This window comes from Stegostoma tigrinum, chromosome 12 (genome assembly GCF_030684315.1).
Source record: "Stegostoma tigrinum isolate sSteTig4 chromosome 12, sSteTig4.hap1, whole genome shotgun sequence".
NCBI classification, from domain to species: domain Eukaryota; kingdom Metazoa; phylum Chordata; class Chondrichthyes; order Orectolobiformes; family Stegostomatidae; genus Stegostoma; species Stegostoma tigrinum.
The window spans coordinates 66262618-66281399 of NC_081365.1; the positions used below are offsets into that span (position 1 = coordinate 66262618).

General features: G+C 39.5%; 1 protein-coding gene across 3 annotated transcripts in view; it reads left to right on the forward strand.

The window, feature by feature from the left end:
- The window catches only part of LOC125456983 (adhesion G-protein coupled receptor G6-like), a 205003-nt gene extending 194850 nt beyond the window's left edge, over nt 1-10153 (forward strand). For all 3 annotated transcript variants that reach the window (XM_059650387.1, XM_059650386.1, XM_059650388.1), the window contains 3 exons: nt 581-727; nt 3910-3950; nt 6813-10153. In XM_059650387.1, coding sequence (XP_059506370.1) covers nt 581-727; nt 3910-3923 — 161 coding nt within the window. In that variant the 3' untranslated portion in view covers nt 3924-3950; nt 6813-10153. The remainder of the gene's footprint in view (nt 1-580; nt 728-3909; nt 3951-6812) is intronic.
- Nucleotides 10154-18782: the final 8629 nt, after the last annotated feature.

Sequence of the window (18782 nt, forward strand, 5' to 3'; positions counted from 1 at the left end):
ATTTTATACTCATTTATTTAGTAAATATTAAAGAGAACAACACTCATCTAACATACTGCCTTAGCACTTTACCAGAATGTTTTAGCCATTAGATGCTGAATCTGGAAACTGAAATGAGCAACTGGTTGATTATTTGCTGTCCAGCAGCCCGGTGTAAATAGAAATGCAAATACTGAAAATCCAAACAGAAGAAACCATTTTGATGATGCAGTGGGGTCTATTGGCATCTAAATCTATCTTTTTTACTTGGCTCAAATGCCATGGGGTTGATTTTTCATGTGCTTTACCCAGTAATAGGAAAACAGTAATTGTCTTCAGTGTGTCAAAGAATCAAAGGTGTAATTTTGAACCAGGATAATAATGTAAAACACACAACAGCAATTCATTCATCCATTAGACATTGTTCTCAATGCTTTAATAGGTGGTGGGTACTACACCATTTCACACCATTCTCCAAAGGCAAAATTACTTTAATGAAAATTAGTAAAGTTTTAAAGAAGGAATGGGAAGCATTTTACAAATGATTTTGTGGTGAAGAAAGGATCCATATTTTAAAAGAACACTTTTGATTATCCTACAGATTGGAGCATAACAGCAACACACAACACAAAGAAGCTACAACCTCTAGCCCAAGGCATGTCTCTGTCCTCAACTTCCAACAACTCCTTACAGTCCACCTCCCCGCTTTATCCAGTCCGTGACTACTCCTGTCACCCCAATGTGAATGGTGCGTATAACTCGTCAGATAAGTATCTAAGTCCAATGTTATTTGAATTAGATTTAATAAAATAACAGGCAGCAGCTTGTTGATTTTATGGTCATGCTATTACCTAGGAAGCAACGTCGGAAAGAGTGGTGCAATTGTAGCTTTCAAAAGGGAATGAGGTGTGTACATGAGAAGGAAAAGTACTGCAGCGGTGACAAGCAAAGACTGGGGAAGTAGAACTATTTCAGTGATAATGGGAACTGCAGATGCTGGAGAATCCAAGATAACAAAGTGTGGAGCTGGATGAACACAGCAGGCCAAGCAGCATCTCAGGAGCACAAAAGCTGACGTTTCGGGCCTAGACCCTCTCTGATGAAGGGTCTAGGCCCGAAACATCAGCTTTTGAGCTCCTGAGATGCTGCTTGGCCTGCTGTGTTCATCCAGCTCCACACTTTGTTATCTAGAACTATTTCAATATTTTTTTCAAAATGGTGAGACACAAAAATGCTATCAAAAAATCTCTATAGTGCAGAAAGAGCCCATTCAGCTTGCCAAGTCTGCACTGACACTCTAAAGAGCATCACACCCATAAACCCACATTTCCCATGGCTAACCCACCTCGCCTGCTCATCCCTGAGCACCCCCAGGGCAATTTAACATGGCCAATCCACCTAACCTGCAAGCATTTGGGCTTTCGGAGGAAACACACGCACTCACGGGGAAAACATGCAAACTCCACCCAAACAATTGCCCGTGGCTGGAATCAAACCCGGGTCCCTGGTGCTGTGGGGTAGCAGTGCTAGCCACTGAGCCACCTTATGTTGAATGGGCTTCCACCTGCAAAGCTATAATTCTTTAACTCAGATTCCAAAACTATGTTGCCAGTAGCTTCACTCTAATGACAATAGGATCAGCATCGGAAGGACCACAGACAAGCTAAAACCATTTTATCTTTCCTTTGCTCTACTACTCCCCAAATAAAAATATACAAAACCAATGGTGAAGATTTTGTTTTAAATTTGTTGTTGCTTACAAGTCTCATAAATGAGTATTCTAAGAAAATCATGTAGCTGTTTCCCTGTTTTGGTTATGCAGGGTGTTGGGGGAATTAAAACAGCCAAGTCAGAAAGAACCTACTCTGATTGGAGCCAGTTCAATGACAAGGCAACAAAGACCTTTGGTCAGGTTCTGTTCAGCAAGGATTTTGCTGTGGTTGATGAATGAGAGGGGACTTGGGCAGAGAACCACCTCAGTGACAAAACAACCCCATCTCTTTGCTGTGACTGAACACCAGCCTATGAACAGACCACTGAATTATGTTTTAGACTATTGAGCATAGCTCCACCCTCAGGCCCTTCAAACAAATGGGCTGTAACTTGCCCAAAACCTCAATGTGCTACTCAACTGTATATCCTCGTTTTCTTCAAGTGAAATAGAGAACCTTAATGTTTGATAGTTTACATGAATTCTTTGCCACTGTGAGTATTTCCCAAGAAGTTAATATAAATATCATTTTCTATTCAAACTACGCCAGCAGACAAAACACATCATCAGAACAAAATACATTTTGCTGTACAAATTTACTGTTCTATTCAGTTCATCGTTCATTCAGCCTCATTACTTGAGCTATGTAAAGATCGAACTGTGTTGAACATTATTGCAGGCAATTCTGGATCATTCTAGTTGCTGTTAATTAGGTTAATAAATTCTGATAGACCAAATTTCCACAATGGAAAACTGCAGCAATTAACACTTCTTTACTGTAGAAAAAAAAAACAAAAGCCAAGTTTAATGGAAGTTGAACAAATACCCAAGGCTTTCTTGGTTCACCAAAGCTCTTTTTTTTGCTGCAAGATCCCCTAATGTTATGGTTGAAGTATTCGAATCAGCTGGACTTGTACCTCACACATCCAGTCAGAACAATCATTTTCACTTGAAATCTTCACAGATAATACTCCCTCTAAATTACTTCCTCAATTTGTGAACATCTGAAGTCTGTATCAGTTTCCAAAACCGGAGGTCAATGCATCAGCAAGGTGACTGGCGTGTGCAGCTTAGAGAGAGCTTTGCTTGCAGGTTAGATTTCTTAAAGATTTAGCTGCAGTTCAGCGGTAACATTACAGTTTTTGAGTGTAGGTGTCTGGGTGCAAATCCCACTCCAAACACTTAAGCACAAATTGAAGGCTGATGTTTCAGTGCAATACTGAGGAAATGCCACAATATCAATGATACAGTCTTTCAGTTAAGACATGAAACCAAAGTGCAGTTTGCTATCTTAGGGCTTGCAATGCACTAAGTGTAGCTGAGTTCTTTTAGAATCCCGGTTGATATTTATCACTTCATTATCATCACTGAAGCAGGTCATTTGATCGTTATCACATTGTTGTTTGGGGTATTTCACTGTACACAAACTGACCGCTGTGTATTTGTGTGGCAACAGTCATCAAACTTCAGCTGTAAAACATACCAGGAACTACTGAGGTCCTGAACAAAGCTACATTAATGTGTTCATCGAGAATGCTGGAGAGATTCAGCAGACCTCACAGCATCTGTCAAAAGAGAAGCGGAGTTAGTGTTTCAAGTCCAGTACCACTCCACTTCTGATATCAAATTTTAGCATTCACAATATTTTGTGCCTATATAAGTGATTGTCTTTTTATTTGTAGAAAGCTTGATAAACAATTTAGCCCAGATATTCTAATAGCCACAGAGTCATTGGAGCAACGAGGACTGGCGTTGTACATTGGGACCATGCAGAAACCCCGATGCAGTTAATTCCATGGGAATTCCCTGAAAATCAGAAGATTCTGTGGGGTACTTCCCCTGTGTCAGGAATCCATTGATCAAGCCTCTGCAAAATATAAAGGGTTCCACATTACTTATGATTAATGGTTACCTAGGTAAAGTGAGGAGATTGATAACCTACTCTAACTCCTGGGTTCAAATTGGTTATGATGATAATCAGAATATCTGGGCCTTTGATTTCAATGTGTGATACATGCACACAACAGAAATTCATGGATAAAGATTCATCATGGAAATGTGTTAGTGAAATGGACTTACAAGCAGCTTCAAATACTAATCGCTCTCATTCGTAGTAGTTTCGCGTTATTTTTTATTTTGTGATACTAATTTACTTGTTGTAGCTGTGATGCAGTTTGTCTCATTACAAATACTTGTTGCTTCTGATTCCATTTCTATAGGTGCTAAGCTTTGAAGTTGCAACCTCACATCCCCCAATCATGTAAGTTCATCTGCTTTACCTGGATTTCATAAAAATTTGTGATTACCGCAAGGGAGAGTACCTGACATCCTTCCAGGAGTCATTAGGATGGAATTTTAACATTGAAATGTCAATACATAGTTATCCAAAGTAATAGTTCAAATTTACACCAGTCATTTGATCAGACCTTTCAAAAACTGAACAAAAGTGTTGGTTTACCAAACACACATCTGACTGGCTGGGCACTCTCTTTTAGAAAGTACGCCCTTTAAATTTAATTTCTGTGGAGTAGGAATTCTTTTCCTTCATTCATGACATCTGGGCATCACTGGCCAATCCAGTATTTATTACCCACCCCTAACTGCTGCGAGGGCAGTTAAGTTCATTGGTAAAGACTAGGTAAAGATGACACTTTCCTTCTCTAAAGGACATTAGTGGAGCAGATGGATTTTTTCTTGATGCTTGACAATGGTTTCATGGTCATCAATTGACTCCTAATCCCAGAAAACTGTTGAATTCAAATGGTGATCTGCCATGGCATTATTGGAACGCAGGTCCCCAAAACATTAACAGGAGCTATGGATTAGCAGTCTAGTAATCATACCACTAGGGCATCGCTTCCCCACTGAAAAGAATCACCTCTCAAAGAATCAAGAATTGTGCTCAACGTATAAGTTCTAGAAAGTTGTGATTTGTTTACCTGAACAGTACTGAATTGATAAATGCAGTTTGAAGGTGTTCATGGTTTTTATAAACCAGATAAAGGTCAATGTCACACCAGCGAGTGGGCTGAATCAGAATATTGGGAACAGTGCCCTTGGCTAACAGGGAGAAAAATCAGCTGATTACCATCCCTGACCTTTGAGCAAAATATTGAGGGGAGTTTGAATGCTGTCAGGACATAGCTCAGGAATAATGTTGCCCACATTTGGGTAGTTATACCACACAATAACAGTTGCACTTTGTAAAGTACTGCTGGTGCCTGTGATAGTTGACCTGGCACATGTCATTAGTAGATAAGGGGAAGAAAAAGAGTGAAAATTGAGTTTGAAGGGAGAAGCCAATTTTCACCTCTACAAAAATGTGTTAACTTGAGAAGTCTCCACTGTTATAGTCTCCACTCCATTGCAATACTTTACTTTATCGAGTCTCAGTTCATGTCAACACTATTTCCAGACTTTTACAGATGCATGGTACTAGACTCTTACAGCAAGGGAGGAATGGAAATAATGGAAGTAGCAGGTAAAGGCATTTGATCAAGTCCATAGAAATGAAAATGTGGTGAGACGTAAAAAGGGCAGCCAACCGATAGTCACCCTTATAACACAATCGCACAAAGCTACCATCTGTCCCAACTCTGTTACCTAAATCCTGATATTAGCCTGTTGGAAGTTAACACTGACAAAGTAGGTAATTAATCTAAATGCTCTTGAATAGTGCACAAATAAAATCAAGCAGAATTAGTGTTTGACATTTTTTTCTTATTCTATTGACATTAACTCTAAGGTTTTTGGATTTAGATACTTTATAAAAGTCATTAAACATGATCAAATTCTGTTCTTTCACGCCAACTACACTCCCTTGACTTCAGCTATTATCTTTAAATGTATTAATTATCCCCATAATAAGTGTAATTTTACTGAAATCGAACCAAACTTTGCTTAAAGAGTAGTAAAAGGGAGGGAGATGGTGATGTCAGATTGATGCAGTAATCAGTAGCTCCAAAATGGCTTTGAACATTTTTATGTATTTAAATGCTTATCAGCATGTTGCCATGACTGTCAGCAAACTAATAGTGATTCAAAAAGCATTATAAAATTAACATTAGATGAAATTGAGGAGGGGTGTTTATTTTAATCATCCTCGCCCCCTCCTACATCTTTCCCCATCACAAACAGGCAGGAGATAAGTGGGACAACAAGGTGTAGAGCTGGATGAACACAGCAGGCCAAGCAGCCGGAAAGCTGATGTTTCGGGCCTAGACCCTTCTGAATTTACAAAAACTGACTCTAACCTACCATGGCTACGTCAGTTCTAACCTCAGTGGACTTGGTACATTTGCAAGTAACAGATTCTGTAGAGGTCATTGAGTAATGATAATACACTGATGAAACTTGGTTTCCCCTAATTCTTTGATTCTGTCACTGGCCCCTGTTGTGATTGCCAAAGACCTGGCAGCTAAAATAAGATAGATGATGCTCAGATTGACAGAGTAGTATGTGTGAAACAGGAGAAACAGGCTGTTTCCTGACTCCCTCAAATAAATATTCTGTCAACTTTGTCCTATGATTATACCCAGCCCATCCACTTACCCAATCCTGAGTGATGATCTGACTCCATTGGTCCCCAATGTTTCTAGATGCTGGTGGCTGTCCCAATGCCCTGTGGCCTTCTGCTGTTGGTTTTGCCATCTAGCAATCATTTGATTGAAAAATCTAAGCAAAAATAAAATGATAATGTTTTATTGGTAAATTTGATAGGATCACTCCATTTCAGGTTTTTCTGGGTTCAGCTGTCCCCTCTCTGTCAAAAATAAACCTACTCCCTTTTCACTTTCCACTAAGTATTGGGGTTCATGCACTAAATCAAACTGCATTACATAATATCACTACCTATATTGGAAACTAATTCCATTCAACAGTGGGACATTGACAATATCTCAAATGGCATGACCAAACGAATGTTAAATCGAGTGGTTACTAAACTAACAAACACTAACTCAAATTCTATTACTAAAAAAAACTGATTTAAAAGTGGAGCGATATGCCATTCATTAATTTATTTGTGCCCTGTAATGATGCATATCTCTGATAAAATAAAGTAAGACATCAGATTCTGCCTAATGTACAACTGTCGATAATTTTATTTTCTTTTTAATTTAAGGACTTTTGATGGTAACACTGACAGTAGAAGCCTGAAGTATTCACCTAGTTATTTTCTAAACAATCAGTCGTTCTTGGAATGGAAGCTGGACTGTGTTATGAACTCTCCTGATTTAAAGGACAAATGTTGAGTGAAGCAGTATTCAACCACCCTGTCTGAAATGGAAACCAATCAATCATTCACTTTCAGAAGTTCTTCGAAATATTTTAAAATAACACAACTGTATCTACCTAATTGAATTGAAGTTAATAGCATTTGCAAAACTAACAAATACACTTTGGAGGCTTAAGATCTGTTCTGTACTTGCAAAGAAAATTTTGAAGTGAAGATTTGATTGTGTTCTTATGGTTAGAAGTACTTCAACATAATGATCCTGTAGGTATGAAGATCATATGAATGTCAATACAATACTATTTAAAATATGGCCTAATGCAGCTTGTATCAATTGTGATGAAAATTTAGACTAAAGAAAAAGCAGGTATTCAGTAACTTATTGCAACTGATTTTATTGATGAAAAGGTAGCATTTCTATTTTATCGTAGTGATTGTTTTACTGAAAAATGACCTCTTAAAAATTGCTATTCATCATTCAAGCATTACTGAAGTTTAACACAGTTGCAGATGTATTGCACAGGCTTTAAATATATGTGAAGATAATCATGTTATAATGTGATTCTAAATTTATGTTATTGCCTAATATTTATTATTTTAAACCTTTATGGAATGCCTGAAGAATTGAGTGGTATCAGTGTTTTCTAACAGTACACTGGAGTCTAACTAATGATGTCAAGTAGTGCTGTCATCTAGATACCCAAAACTGAATTGATGTTTCTACAAGGTCCACAGCATTCCCATGCACACAAATTACTCTGTAACAGCTTCCCTCAACACAACTTTGGACAAAGTCCATGAATAGAGACGATACTTGAGAAACAAAATTTGTTAGCTTTGTTTCAGAGATAGTAGGAACTGCAGATGGCTGGAGAATCTGAGATAACAAAGTGTCGAGCTGGATGAACACAGCAGGCCAAGCAGCATCAGAGGAGCAGGAAGGCTGGCATTTCGGGCCTAGTTTGTTAATGGAAAATTGCCTTCATACATTTTAATGCACTGGATTATTTGAAATTTAGTGTTGATTATCAAGATGCCCAATCCAAAACATTACATTATGAGTCACAGAGGACTATACTGTGCATTCTGCAATAATTAACAATTACATTTTTCCCCCCCAATTTGAAATCATACAGCACAGAATAAGGCTTGTGTGTCTATACCATGAAGTAATGTACCTTCAATATCATTCTATTAATTGGAGCTTATAAAAGTATAAGAGAAGACAACGCAGGACATATATTGTCATTTCAAGTTTGTTTTTCTTACTAATATGGGTTGTTATTTCGGTTTATCGTTTACAAACATAAAGAAAATGATGTAATTCAGTCCCATAGTTGTAAATAGGTATAGCAACGTTTAGCATACTGTGTATATTACAATAGTAAAATACTGCTTTTAGCAAAATTGCTATTTGCTTCATAAACGCACAGGAATGTAAAAACATGGAAAAACCCTCTAATCCATGCAATCTACATTCACGCTATATCTGAAGAAGGGTCTCAAATCAAACTTTCCTGCTCCTCTGATGCTGCTTGGCCTGCTGTGTTCATCCAGCTCCACACTGTGTTACAATATGAACAAATGTACATTTCTTCCACAATCAATCACAGAAATATTATTTTCTAAAAATGAGGATAAGACAAACTTAAAAACCACCTTGTTTGAAAGCACAGAAAGTCTGCATTGTGCTTTTTTTTAAACAAACCAGTGCAGGTTCTTTTTCATTTACTTGTCCCATTCTTGAAGTGGTCTATTTGAAACACTCACACGCTGAAATGCTGGAGGTAATGACTTGATGGGGTCAATATGTCCTTACCAGGGTTCACAACGTGTCAGAAAATATCCAGACATGTATTTATAAAACTTAAGTTGTGAGCTACTGGTCAAGTTACAGTACGTTTTCAGTCTTAAATCCCATCTGATTTTATTCTTTAATACAATAATACCCATATCTAGAAATAGTATTTGTTTACTATTCTTTTAAAAATTGATTCACCGTACTTATTGCATGTAGTAGATAACTTTCATACATTTTGTACTTCGATGTGGTGTATGTATACTTTGTTTATGTTGACATGAAACAGTCAGAAGTCTGATTTTTAAAGGGAGGGTCCAAGCAGAATGGAATGCTTTTAGGTTGATTCAGTTACACAAAGATTTTCATGGTTTTCTTCTGTTCAAGTCTCTCCGACTCCTGTATTGGGATTTGTAATTTTCATTTGCATTTTCTAAAAATTTTAAAATAACAAGCAGCTAACTTGAGTCACATCTTTGCAAGTTCCTCTGGTAAAATATTATAGAGCTGAACATTATACAGAGCCAAGCAAGACCAATGACTTCTGCCATGTCAGGTGATGTTATGGTCTTACACACTTTCATAGATTGATATGAATTTTCAACCATTATCAAATACAGGAAGTTCTCCCCTCTGCATCTGAGCTAAAAATGTTTACTTTGTCAGTTGCAGGCATATCAGCTAAATTGACTGATCCATGCACATTACACTTGGAGCTTTCTAGCTTGTTCCCCAAATAAGTAACAAATATGGAGGTTTTATACTTAATTGCAACATCAAAATGCCTTGACATTGCTTAACATAGTCAATAGTTATCTGTAGGAGAGTAAGGATGTATTAAACTTACAAGATGAAGGGATAGCATGTTCTGTGAACAGATGTGGAATTATCTCAAAGGGAGTCATTTTGCCCTTGGGCAAGAGTGTAAAATGTGCAATAATAAGTCAACCACCTGAAATGGATCTCTCCAGCATTATTTCTGTTTAACTAACTGGAAGTGAAAATTGGGAGAGATGGACATCAGGATAGATATAGAGGAGGTAGCTGGGTGGTAAAGTCCATATAGTAGTTAGTTTGATCGTAACCACAATGTTTGATACTATTTTCAATGATTTACAAACAGTTATGCGAACGAGTGATAATATTACTTCTGCCTAAGTGTTATAACTAAGTAGTAATTATATTGTCTGTTACAGCAAATAAAGGTAGAGTGAGTTCAATTTGGTTAGACTAATCCAGCAGTCTAGATGATACTCTCCCATAATGCCAATAAAATGCACCAGGGTTAGAGTTGTTTTACATCTTATCAGTATCTGTGATATAGCTTCTAGATTGTATTACTGTCAACCCATTGCAACTGGAAGCTTAACCATTACTGCAAGATATCAGAAAATTGTACTTTTTCAAGAATAAATATACTAATTAAATGATAGATCTGTTTAAAACATTTTATGCTGCAAAGGACAATCTTTACGAAGTTAGTCAATAAGATACAATGCACTAGCTAAACATGTGTGAATTTTCATATCCAACACTGGTTCATTTTATCTCATTGAATTAATTACACTTTACCATGTTGCTACCTGTAAACCTACAGAGTTCAGCTTGTTAACCACATCATCCATCGACCACTTTATGCTGCTATGATTTCATGATAAAGCAGCCCACTTGATTGACACCCCATTCACCACCTTAAAGACCCAGTTTCTCCATCACTGACATAAAGTGTGCATCAGCCAATAGATGGAAAGAAGAAGAACCAAGCTCGAAGGAAGAGAATATGAGAAGGAAGTGAAAAGAATTGCAGGAAGCAGGTATCCTAAACCCTATGGGCCTGAATGCCATGTCACACAATGGATTGAGAGCCTCTGCTTCAAACTACTTCCCCTTAGAATCCCCACAGCGTGGAAACAGGCCATTCAGCCCAATGAGTCCACAGCAACGGTGTGAAGGGCATCCCACCCAAACCCATGCCCCACCCTATACAGCTTCCAGGAGGAGGTGCTCCACTCCAAAACATCCTCCTACTTCTGGGGCCATAATTCCCCCTCCTCTGGAATTAAGGATGCCCTCAACCGCATCTCCTCCATTTCCCCCACTCCTGCCCTCAAAAACCCTCCACAAAACAACAGTAAGAATGGAATCTCCTTAGTGCTCACATACCACCCTACCAACCTCCAGGTCCAATGCACTATCCTCCAATGTTTCTGCTGCCTATAATCAGACCCTACCACCAAAAAGATATTTCTGTCCCCAGTTCTGTTGGTTTTCCTCAGAGACTGTTCATTTTGCAACTCCCTCGTCAGCTCTACACTACCCACCAATTTCCCCACTACACCTGGCACCTTTGCCTGCAACTGTCCCTACACCTCCCCCCTCACCTCCATCCTAGGCCCCAAACAATCCAGCAAAGACTCACCTGCGCTTCGTCCAACCTGATCTATTATGCCTGTTGTTCTGATGCGGTCTCCTCTATATTGGGGAGACCAAATACAGACTCAGGGACCCATTCATGAAATGTCTGTGCTCTGCATGCAAAAACCAATCACCCCTGCCTCTTCCGGTTACTATCCAGTTTAATTCCCCCTCCGAATCCCCTGACAACATATCCATCCTTGGCCTCCTCCACTGTCAGAGTGAGGCCAAATATAAACTGGAGGCACAACGCCTGATGTTTCACCTTGGAAGCTTACAGCCCAAAGGCCTTAATGTTGGCTTCACCTGCTTAAAAAATCCCTCCACCCCCAGCATTATCCCGTGCCCAGCTCTTCCCCTCCTAACCTGACCTAACCTGTCCATTTTCCTACTCCCCTATCCACTCCACCTTTCCCATGGACCAATCACAATATCCCCCTAACTGCATCCACCTATCACCATCTCACCCAACCTTCCTGCAGCCCCAAGCCCTCCCTCTATTTACTTCTGGGCTCCCCTCCCCCGTCCTGATGATGGGTTTCAACCTGAAACATTGACTTACCCGCTCCTTGGATGCTGTCTGACATGCTCTCCTTTTCCAGCTTCCCACCTATACAATCTGGCTTCCAGTCCTTTTAGTCTCAAAGTGTTTTACCTGATGTGGTAATATTTATGTTATCTGCCATAATGTTAAAAAAATCTATTCATGTAGTGTGAGGTATTGAAGTATGCAACTGACATAAATTACAGTGACCGTTATGTAAAAGAATTACGTTCCTCAGACATGTGTATGTCTGGCTAATGCTATGCTATTAGCTACAACAGAGAGGAAAATTTCCAATAGAGTCTCATGCTTCAAGGAGATCATAGATAAAATGGAGAATGAGATATTTGTATCCTCTGGTCACATGCTATCATGCAGCGATGACATTGTGAGCATATCTCTTAAAGACATAATGACCATCAAACATAAAACAGATACTGTTTGCTATTTCACAGTCCTAGTTCCCAGGTGGAAACTACAGGGTAGCTGAGGGTGGTGATTCTTCAGTGCTGAGTTGATTTGTGTCATGATGAGGCACCCAGGGAGAGTTGTTAACTGCTCCTAATATGTCTAACTCGATTTACACAAGTCCAGTTGCAAAATTTTAAATTGGGCCTCATCTCAAAAATATAAATAAAGTGCTAATTGAGAGGATAATCTGGACAAGGAAAGGCCTCACTTTAGTCTTAGTTTTGACAGTCCTTAAGTATATTTTGTGATTGATCTGTACTTTTTTCCTGCGTCACAGAGATATCTAAAAACAATGAGGACAACTATTTAAAAGAAAACGATTAGTTTGTTTACACTTCAAAGAATTGCTAGCAGCTGAGCTTCCACCTTGTTTATGTTGAATAAGATTCAAGCTATTAAGGTTCGAGTTCTCTTGTACTTTCATGTTCACATGTCACTGTTAAATACTGCAGAGTTTAAACGTTTGACAGAGGAAGGTACTTGGAACAGTACAAAGTCACCAGCATAGAGTTATATCATCACCACCATATTCTCTGGTCATTCAATGTGGAGTCTGTAATGAGACTGACCTTTTGTAAAATAAGTGTTTATTCAGGCCAAGAAACACTCTATTTCAAATTGTGTCTATGTTTTTAAAACAAAATTGTTTAAAATAATTGATTTAATTGAGTAGGGTTAATATTATAATGATTCCATATCATTTCTTTCAATATTAATGCAACCTTTACTACTAGTGCGTCAAATCAAAAACCAATCAACTTAGGGAGATGGGAGGGTTTTTTTTGCATCATTAAAAATCAAAATTCAATATACCCAACATTTGATAAGTAATGGTTTTAACCCTAGAACCTATTCACTGCGATAGGAATATTTATTTGCCACAGTTATCTGATGTGATTATGAAATAATTCAGTGTTGTTTGATGGGATTTAAACACAAACGAAAAATACACATGGCATTGTTTAACTAGGCTATTAAGAGAGTACTGAGCTAGCAATAATCAGATCAACTGCCCATTCATGACCGGTTGGTGCATCTAAGGCAATCAATGTGGTTTGTCATACTATATACTGAAAAATGGTTTCTGTAATAAATACTGTTTCAAAAAAGCAACAGCATTCATCACCAACATATCTGCCAGAATAAGTTACATGGAACACGGCTCTGCCATCATCTTCGAGTTAATTTATCATAGCATGAACAAGATGCACAAAGTCATGAATTAAAGCTGACAACTTAAAACCAGATACTCACTTGTTTAATTGTATCTCGCCGGCTGCATTTTGTTTTTTTGCAAACAGTGACTTCTTTACGAAGCTTAGTTAATCCTTATGTTCGGTAGCTTTTCGAAATGGCCATTAGGTGTCAGCCACAGCTTGCTGGCAACATTCTTGCCTTTAACTCCTGTTTGTTTGGGATAAATCCTTACTCCAAGGTTTTGAGCACTAAACTTAGGCTGACACTAAGCAAATCCATGTTTGCAAAGGTGCTGTCATTTGGATCAAATGTTAAACCAAAGCCCTCTCATACCCTCAGATGGGCTTAAAAGATTCCAATACACTATTCTGAGGAAAAGCATTATAGATCTCCGTCGTATTTATCGTACTACTAAAGCCAAGTACTGAGTTATTTTCTCATTGTTGTTTGTGGCATCTTGCCGTGTGTAAATTGACTGTTGTGGTGCCTGCACTGTGTATGTGACTAGCCGTCATAAGTGCTTAAGGAAAAGTAAAAGTGTTGTAGATGTTGCAAATTTGAACTAAAGCAGAAAATACATAGAAAACCTGTTTCAAACACTACGAAGGAGACAGCTGAGAAAGTCTGGTATATGGCCAGGGACCTGGAGGATCTGGTGGAGGGGAGGACTGTCCTCATTCCACCAGACCACCAATAAAGGTGTTATAATTGTAAGCAGCTATTATAATTCCATCCAAAAATAGCCATATGGGTCAGTGCAGTGTCCACAGTGAGGAGAAATATCCAGCAATGTAGAAAGGTCAATGATCTTCTGCATTCTGTAAGATTACATGCCACTATGCTCTCTCTGACACCTTATACTCACTGTATCTGTACGATTGCACACTCTTCCCAATAAGACTTATGGCCGCTAGTCTCACTATTGCATGCAACATCTCCATTCAATTGCTCTCAGACACAGAATCCTCCCAATCTACTCATTGTGACTGCCTTCTGCACGTCCTACTCGCTCACTAGGGACACTTCATCATCTCTCCTGCTCCTGCACTGCTGCAAACAACTCCTCTAGTCACCCTCCTCTTGTTCAGTTCCTCCATTGGCCAGGTTAAAGATGACTTCCGAAATAACCTCCCCTTACCCGATTCTCACAGTAGCCTTTGCCTCCAGCTAACCTCCTGAAATGGGGATCAAATGATGCCCCTGACTGATTGGGCAGCACCCCGCAACTGACCACAATTTCTCTTCAATCAACTAAGGCCTCCTCACTTAGACTTTCAGACATGGCCATTTGCTTGATTCATGTGTGTTTGCCACACATGCTGCTGACACATGTTGTAGGTGAGATAGCACAATAGCACACCGCCAGACAGAAACATGTCCAACCTCTTGACTGTTGCATTCTGGCAACTATGACAAATTGCCTCACTTCCTGTTCATGCTCAGAAACAAGTTAAGCCTGAGATACCTGTGAGCCTCCAAGCCAATGCAAGGTGAAAGAATCTTGGAAAACAGCCAACTAAGCCCTGTATATGGAGATGTTTGGATGTGCCTGCATGCACAGTGACCTGGCAGAACTATCACAATGTAAGCTGTTGATGAGCTCCACAGGACACAACTGAGATGCTGAAATGCCTTCTGGCTTAGCTCAAGATTGGCCACAGTGGTACGGTGAGGCTGGTGTTTTGTCAATGCCAACTTCCTTAGTTGAAGGTTGGAGGCAATCTCTACCCATGAAAGCGTGCCATGAGATATTGGTGAGTGAATGAAGATTGAGAAGGAGACCCAGAGTGGCAGTGACCTTCATGGTTCAGCATTTCAATTGGCACTGTCTACTTTCTCACCAGCAGCTGAGAGAATTACAGAATGTATCAAGATTAGTTAATGACTTGCAAGTAAACAGAAATAAGATCCTTACTCCTTGCTAACAAGATTCTCATCTAGCCATTGAAATCTTACCGGAGTAAGATCAGAATTTCTTCTCTCAAAATCGAGAATCTGTATTTAATTCTCACCCTATTCTGCCCAATTTCGCACCATTGCCCATATTGCTCAAGAGCTGGGAAAATTCCACTGAATGTCTTACATCAGTAACCTTTCTTCAGTTGTGGAAGAAAGTGGAGACAAATACATTTACAGGAGGACATAGATGTCAGGCTGGTTCTTTGATTGAGAGGCTTTCCTCTACACCGAACTCCGTGCTTCTGCCAGGAACTTGGGCAAAGACACATTGAGAGTTTCTCATTAAACAGTGTTCTTACTGAGCAAAACACTCTTCGTCAGGCAAAGCTACTGGTTCTTCCTGAGGCAATCTAGAGAAGTCCAATTGTCCAATTGCAAGCAACTCTCCAGATTTTCAGTGCTTTGTACAAAACTTAGCCACTCAGAGATTGCATCTGCAAAGCCATCGATGGAAACAATGCTAAGGCAAGAGGAAGGATGGAAGGCAGAGAGAAAAATATGATTTGGAAAACCTAGACCAACCAATACTGCCAGCTAGCAGAGCTGTAAGACAACAGATTGCTGAATGGAAATCCTTCTGAAGTAACAATCCTCCTCACTCCCTCCATCAGCAGCCCCATCATTCTGAATAGTCTTCAGGAATACAAGCTCATTGATCTTTCTCCTGCAAGGAATATGAGAAACAATAGCAAAGACCATCTAATAAAGATTGTTTGCCTTTTATCTTTCTAGGACTCATTTTGACTTTGGAAGTATCAGTTTCACTTATTTCACACTATTTCGCATGTGAAAATACTTGGCAAATTTTCCCTTTGAAACCGAACTCCATCAGCATGACAATGTTGAGCCTAGTTTCTGTGTTTATTGTTCTAACCTGATGCTCCCACAACATGGCCCCTTAACATTCGATTACTTGCAGCCAGTGTCCCTTTGCCTTTAAGAATTGTAAGTTACTTTTAAAACGCATCAATAATATGAAATTGAAGGCTGCAACTAGAGACATGCCTATCAACAAGAAGGTTAACCAGAACTGTCCACCTCCTTAATTATTTTTGAATTTTTGACTGATTTAACAATCTTGTATCACTGTTGATTAGACGTGCAATAACTGTATCTTGCAATTCTCAGCCTGAAAATAGGCTCACAGGACTTTCTCTGTACACTTCCACTAGAAAGTCACTGGACAGAAATCAGCAACAGAAATCCTGGTTACTTTAATCTCCCTAATTTACAAAGACCAAAATCAATTTTAATACCCCGCTAATACTTCCTTCGTTGGAATTGTGTTTTGCATTCAGACCTGGACGGTGGCCAGTAAGACATCTCTGATTTATAGTTACATTTAATTTGCTTATATTTGAGAAAGGAACATTATTATCTTTATCTTTTACAAACTCATGCATATCGAGCTCCAGTCGGCAGCTTTGGTAATACGGTTATTTATAGACATTAGTTAAATAGATTGCAAAAGTTTCAGGTACCTAACGAGCTGAGAAAACAAGACTGTTTGTATCAGTGCATAAAACCATCTGTCATCCAGTCAGAAACCTGCATGGCTATATAGCTTTGGAAAGTGCCAACTTAGTCTATTCCTGTGTCCCAGTTGAAGCAACAGGAATAAATTTGGAAGGAGATTGGCATCGTCAAAGGACGGGAAGTTGAGAAACCAGCCACATTGATTCCTAAATGTTCATATATCTGAGAGATCATGTCCGCTGTTAAATCTGAGAGTGGGCATCCTGTGCTTAATGTACCTGTCTTACAACCAGATTATGATGCTTTTGATGGATAAGAACTGTGTGCAAAGCAATGAACATGTATTTCTGATTTACTGGGGTATTATTGTGTCAGACTCCGTTAGAACCTTCTCCCTTCAGGCCCCCTTCCATTTGATCTAATCTCTCTGATGGTACACTCAAGGTCACCCCTTCTGTAATACCTAAACCAGGGACTGAGTAGCAAATAACGTTCACCACACCAGCTGCAAAGAAATTCACTCTTCTTAAACAAAAATGCAACCGTTGAAACGTTGAACAACGAACAAATGAATACCGTGGATGATAGGATCTTTAAAAATTCCAGTGATAAATTGTTTTCTTTTATTCTGGTGAAGTTAAACTTGTGCAACAAGCAGTCTCTGTCAGGTGAACTAGACGGAAGAACTGTACTTAGAGCTGAGCTAGGGTCTAGTCAGTGTTTGGAAGGGCCTGACAGCCAGGACAGGGAGTATAGGCCTTGATCAGGGACCTGGAGATAGGCCTCAAAGTCAACAGCTCATAGTGGGCCCCATCAGTCTGGTCTTGGTTAGATGTCTACTTGGCCCTTTCAGCTGGGCTGGGGAGTAAATCAGTGATAAAATTGAGGATACCCAAGAGATTGGAATTAGAGGATCAGAGAAAAGACCATAAGAAATGGAAGCAGGAGTAGACCATTCAGACCCTCAAGCCTGCTCTGCCATGCAATAAAGATCATGACTGATCCAATTTCAATACTATTGGAATTCCTACACATCATCTACTTGGTAATAAAGAATCTATCCACCTCTGCCTTAAAAATATTTAAAGTTTCTGCATTCCCTATGAGGAAGGGAATTCCAAGGACGTAGTGGCCTTTGAGAGAAAAGAAATCCTCATCTTTGTCTTAAATGGATGACCCTTATTTTTAGACCATGACACCCCCTATTTCGAGATTTTCCCACAAGAGGAAACATTCTTTCCACATCCACCTGGTCAAGTCCCCCCAGGATCAATTAAGTCACCTCTGACTGTATCAGACGATAGAGGGGGCCTACCCTTCTCGCCTTTTCTTGTTGGCTGCTCGTGAGCATTACATGCCACTTTCCACTTTAAACTGTGCTGGAGTTTTTAAATAGTCTCAAAAACATGCCTGGTGCCTAGGAGTGATTAGGCGGTGAATAGTGTCAGACCTTGGTCAGGGGGTAGGGGTGGGGCCTGAGGGAGGATGAGTTGGAAAGGACCTTTTGAATCTTGGTTCCTCTCTCCCTGCCCTGACATGCCCCTGTTTCCATTCCCCCCACCTTCCCTCATCCTCCCATTCCAAGGCTGAACCCCATTTGAACAATGAAGCACAGCACAGCCTTTGCATATGACATGACGTAAATTCTGCGTGAGGATGTATTGTATCCGGAATTGCTCACCCGAACGTTTCTGGATTAGTACACATGTCCGCAAATGTTGTGTTTCACATCAGGCAATCTCCCCATTCCGGTGGCATCCCACAATCACGACTCAGTAACAACAGTCATATCCATTTCTTTCCAATTGTACTGACAACTCATCCATCTCATTTCAAACGTCGCAAACACTCGGATAAAGAGGCTTAAGCTTTGACTTAAGCTTATTAGTTGTTCTGGTTCGAAGTTTTACTGTTCTCCTGTGCATATGTTATACTTTGTGCTCCTTCCTAACACCTTTTTATTATCATGCACATCTTCACTGTTCTGCATTTTTATCCT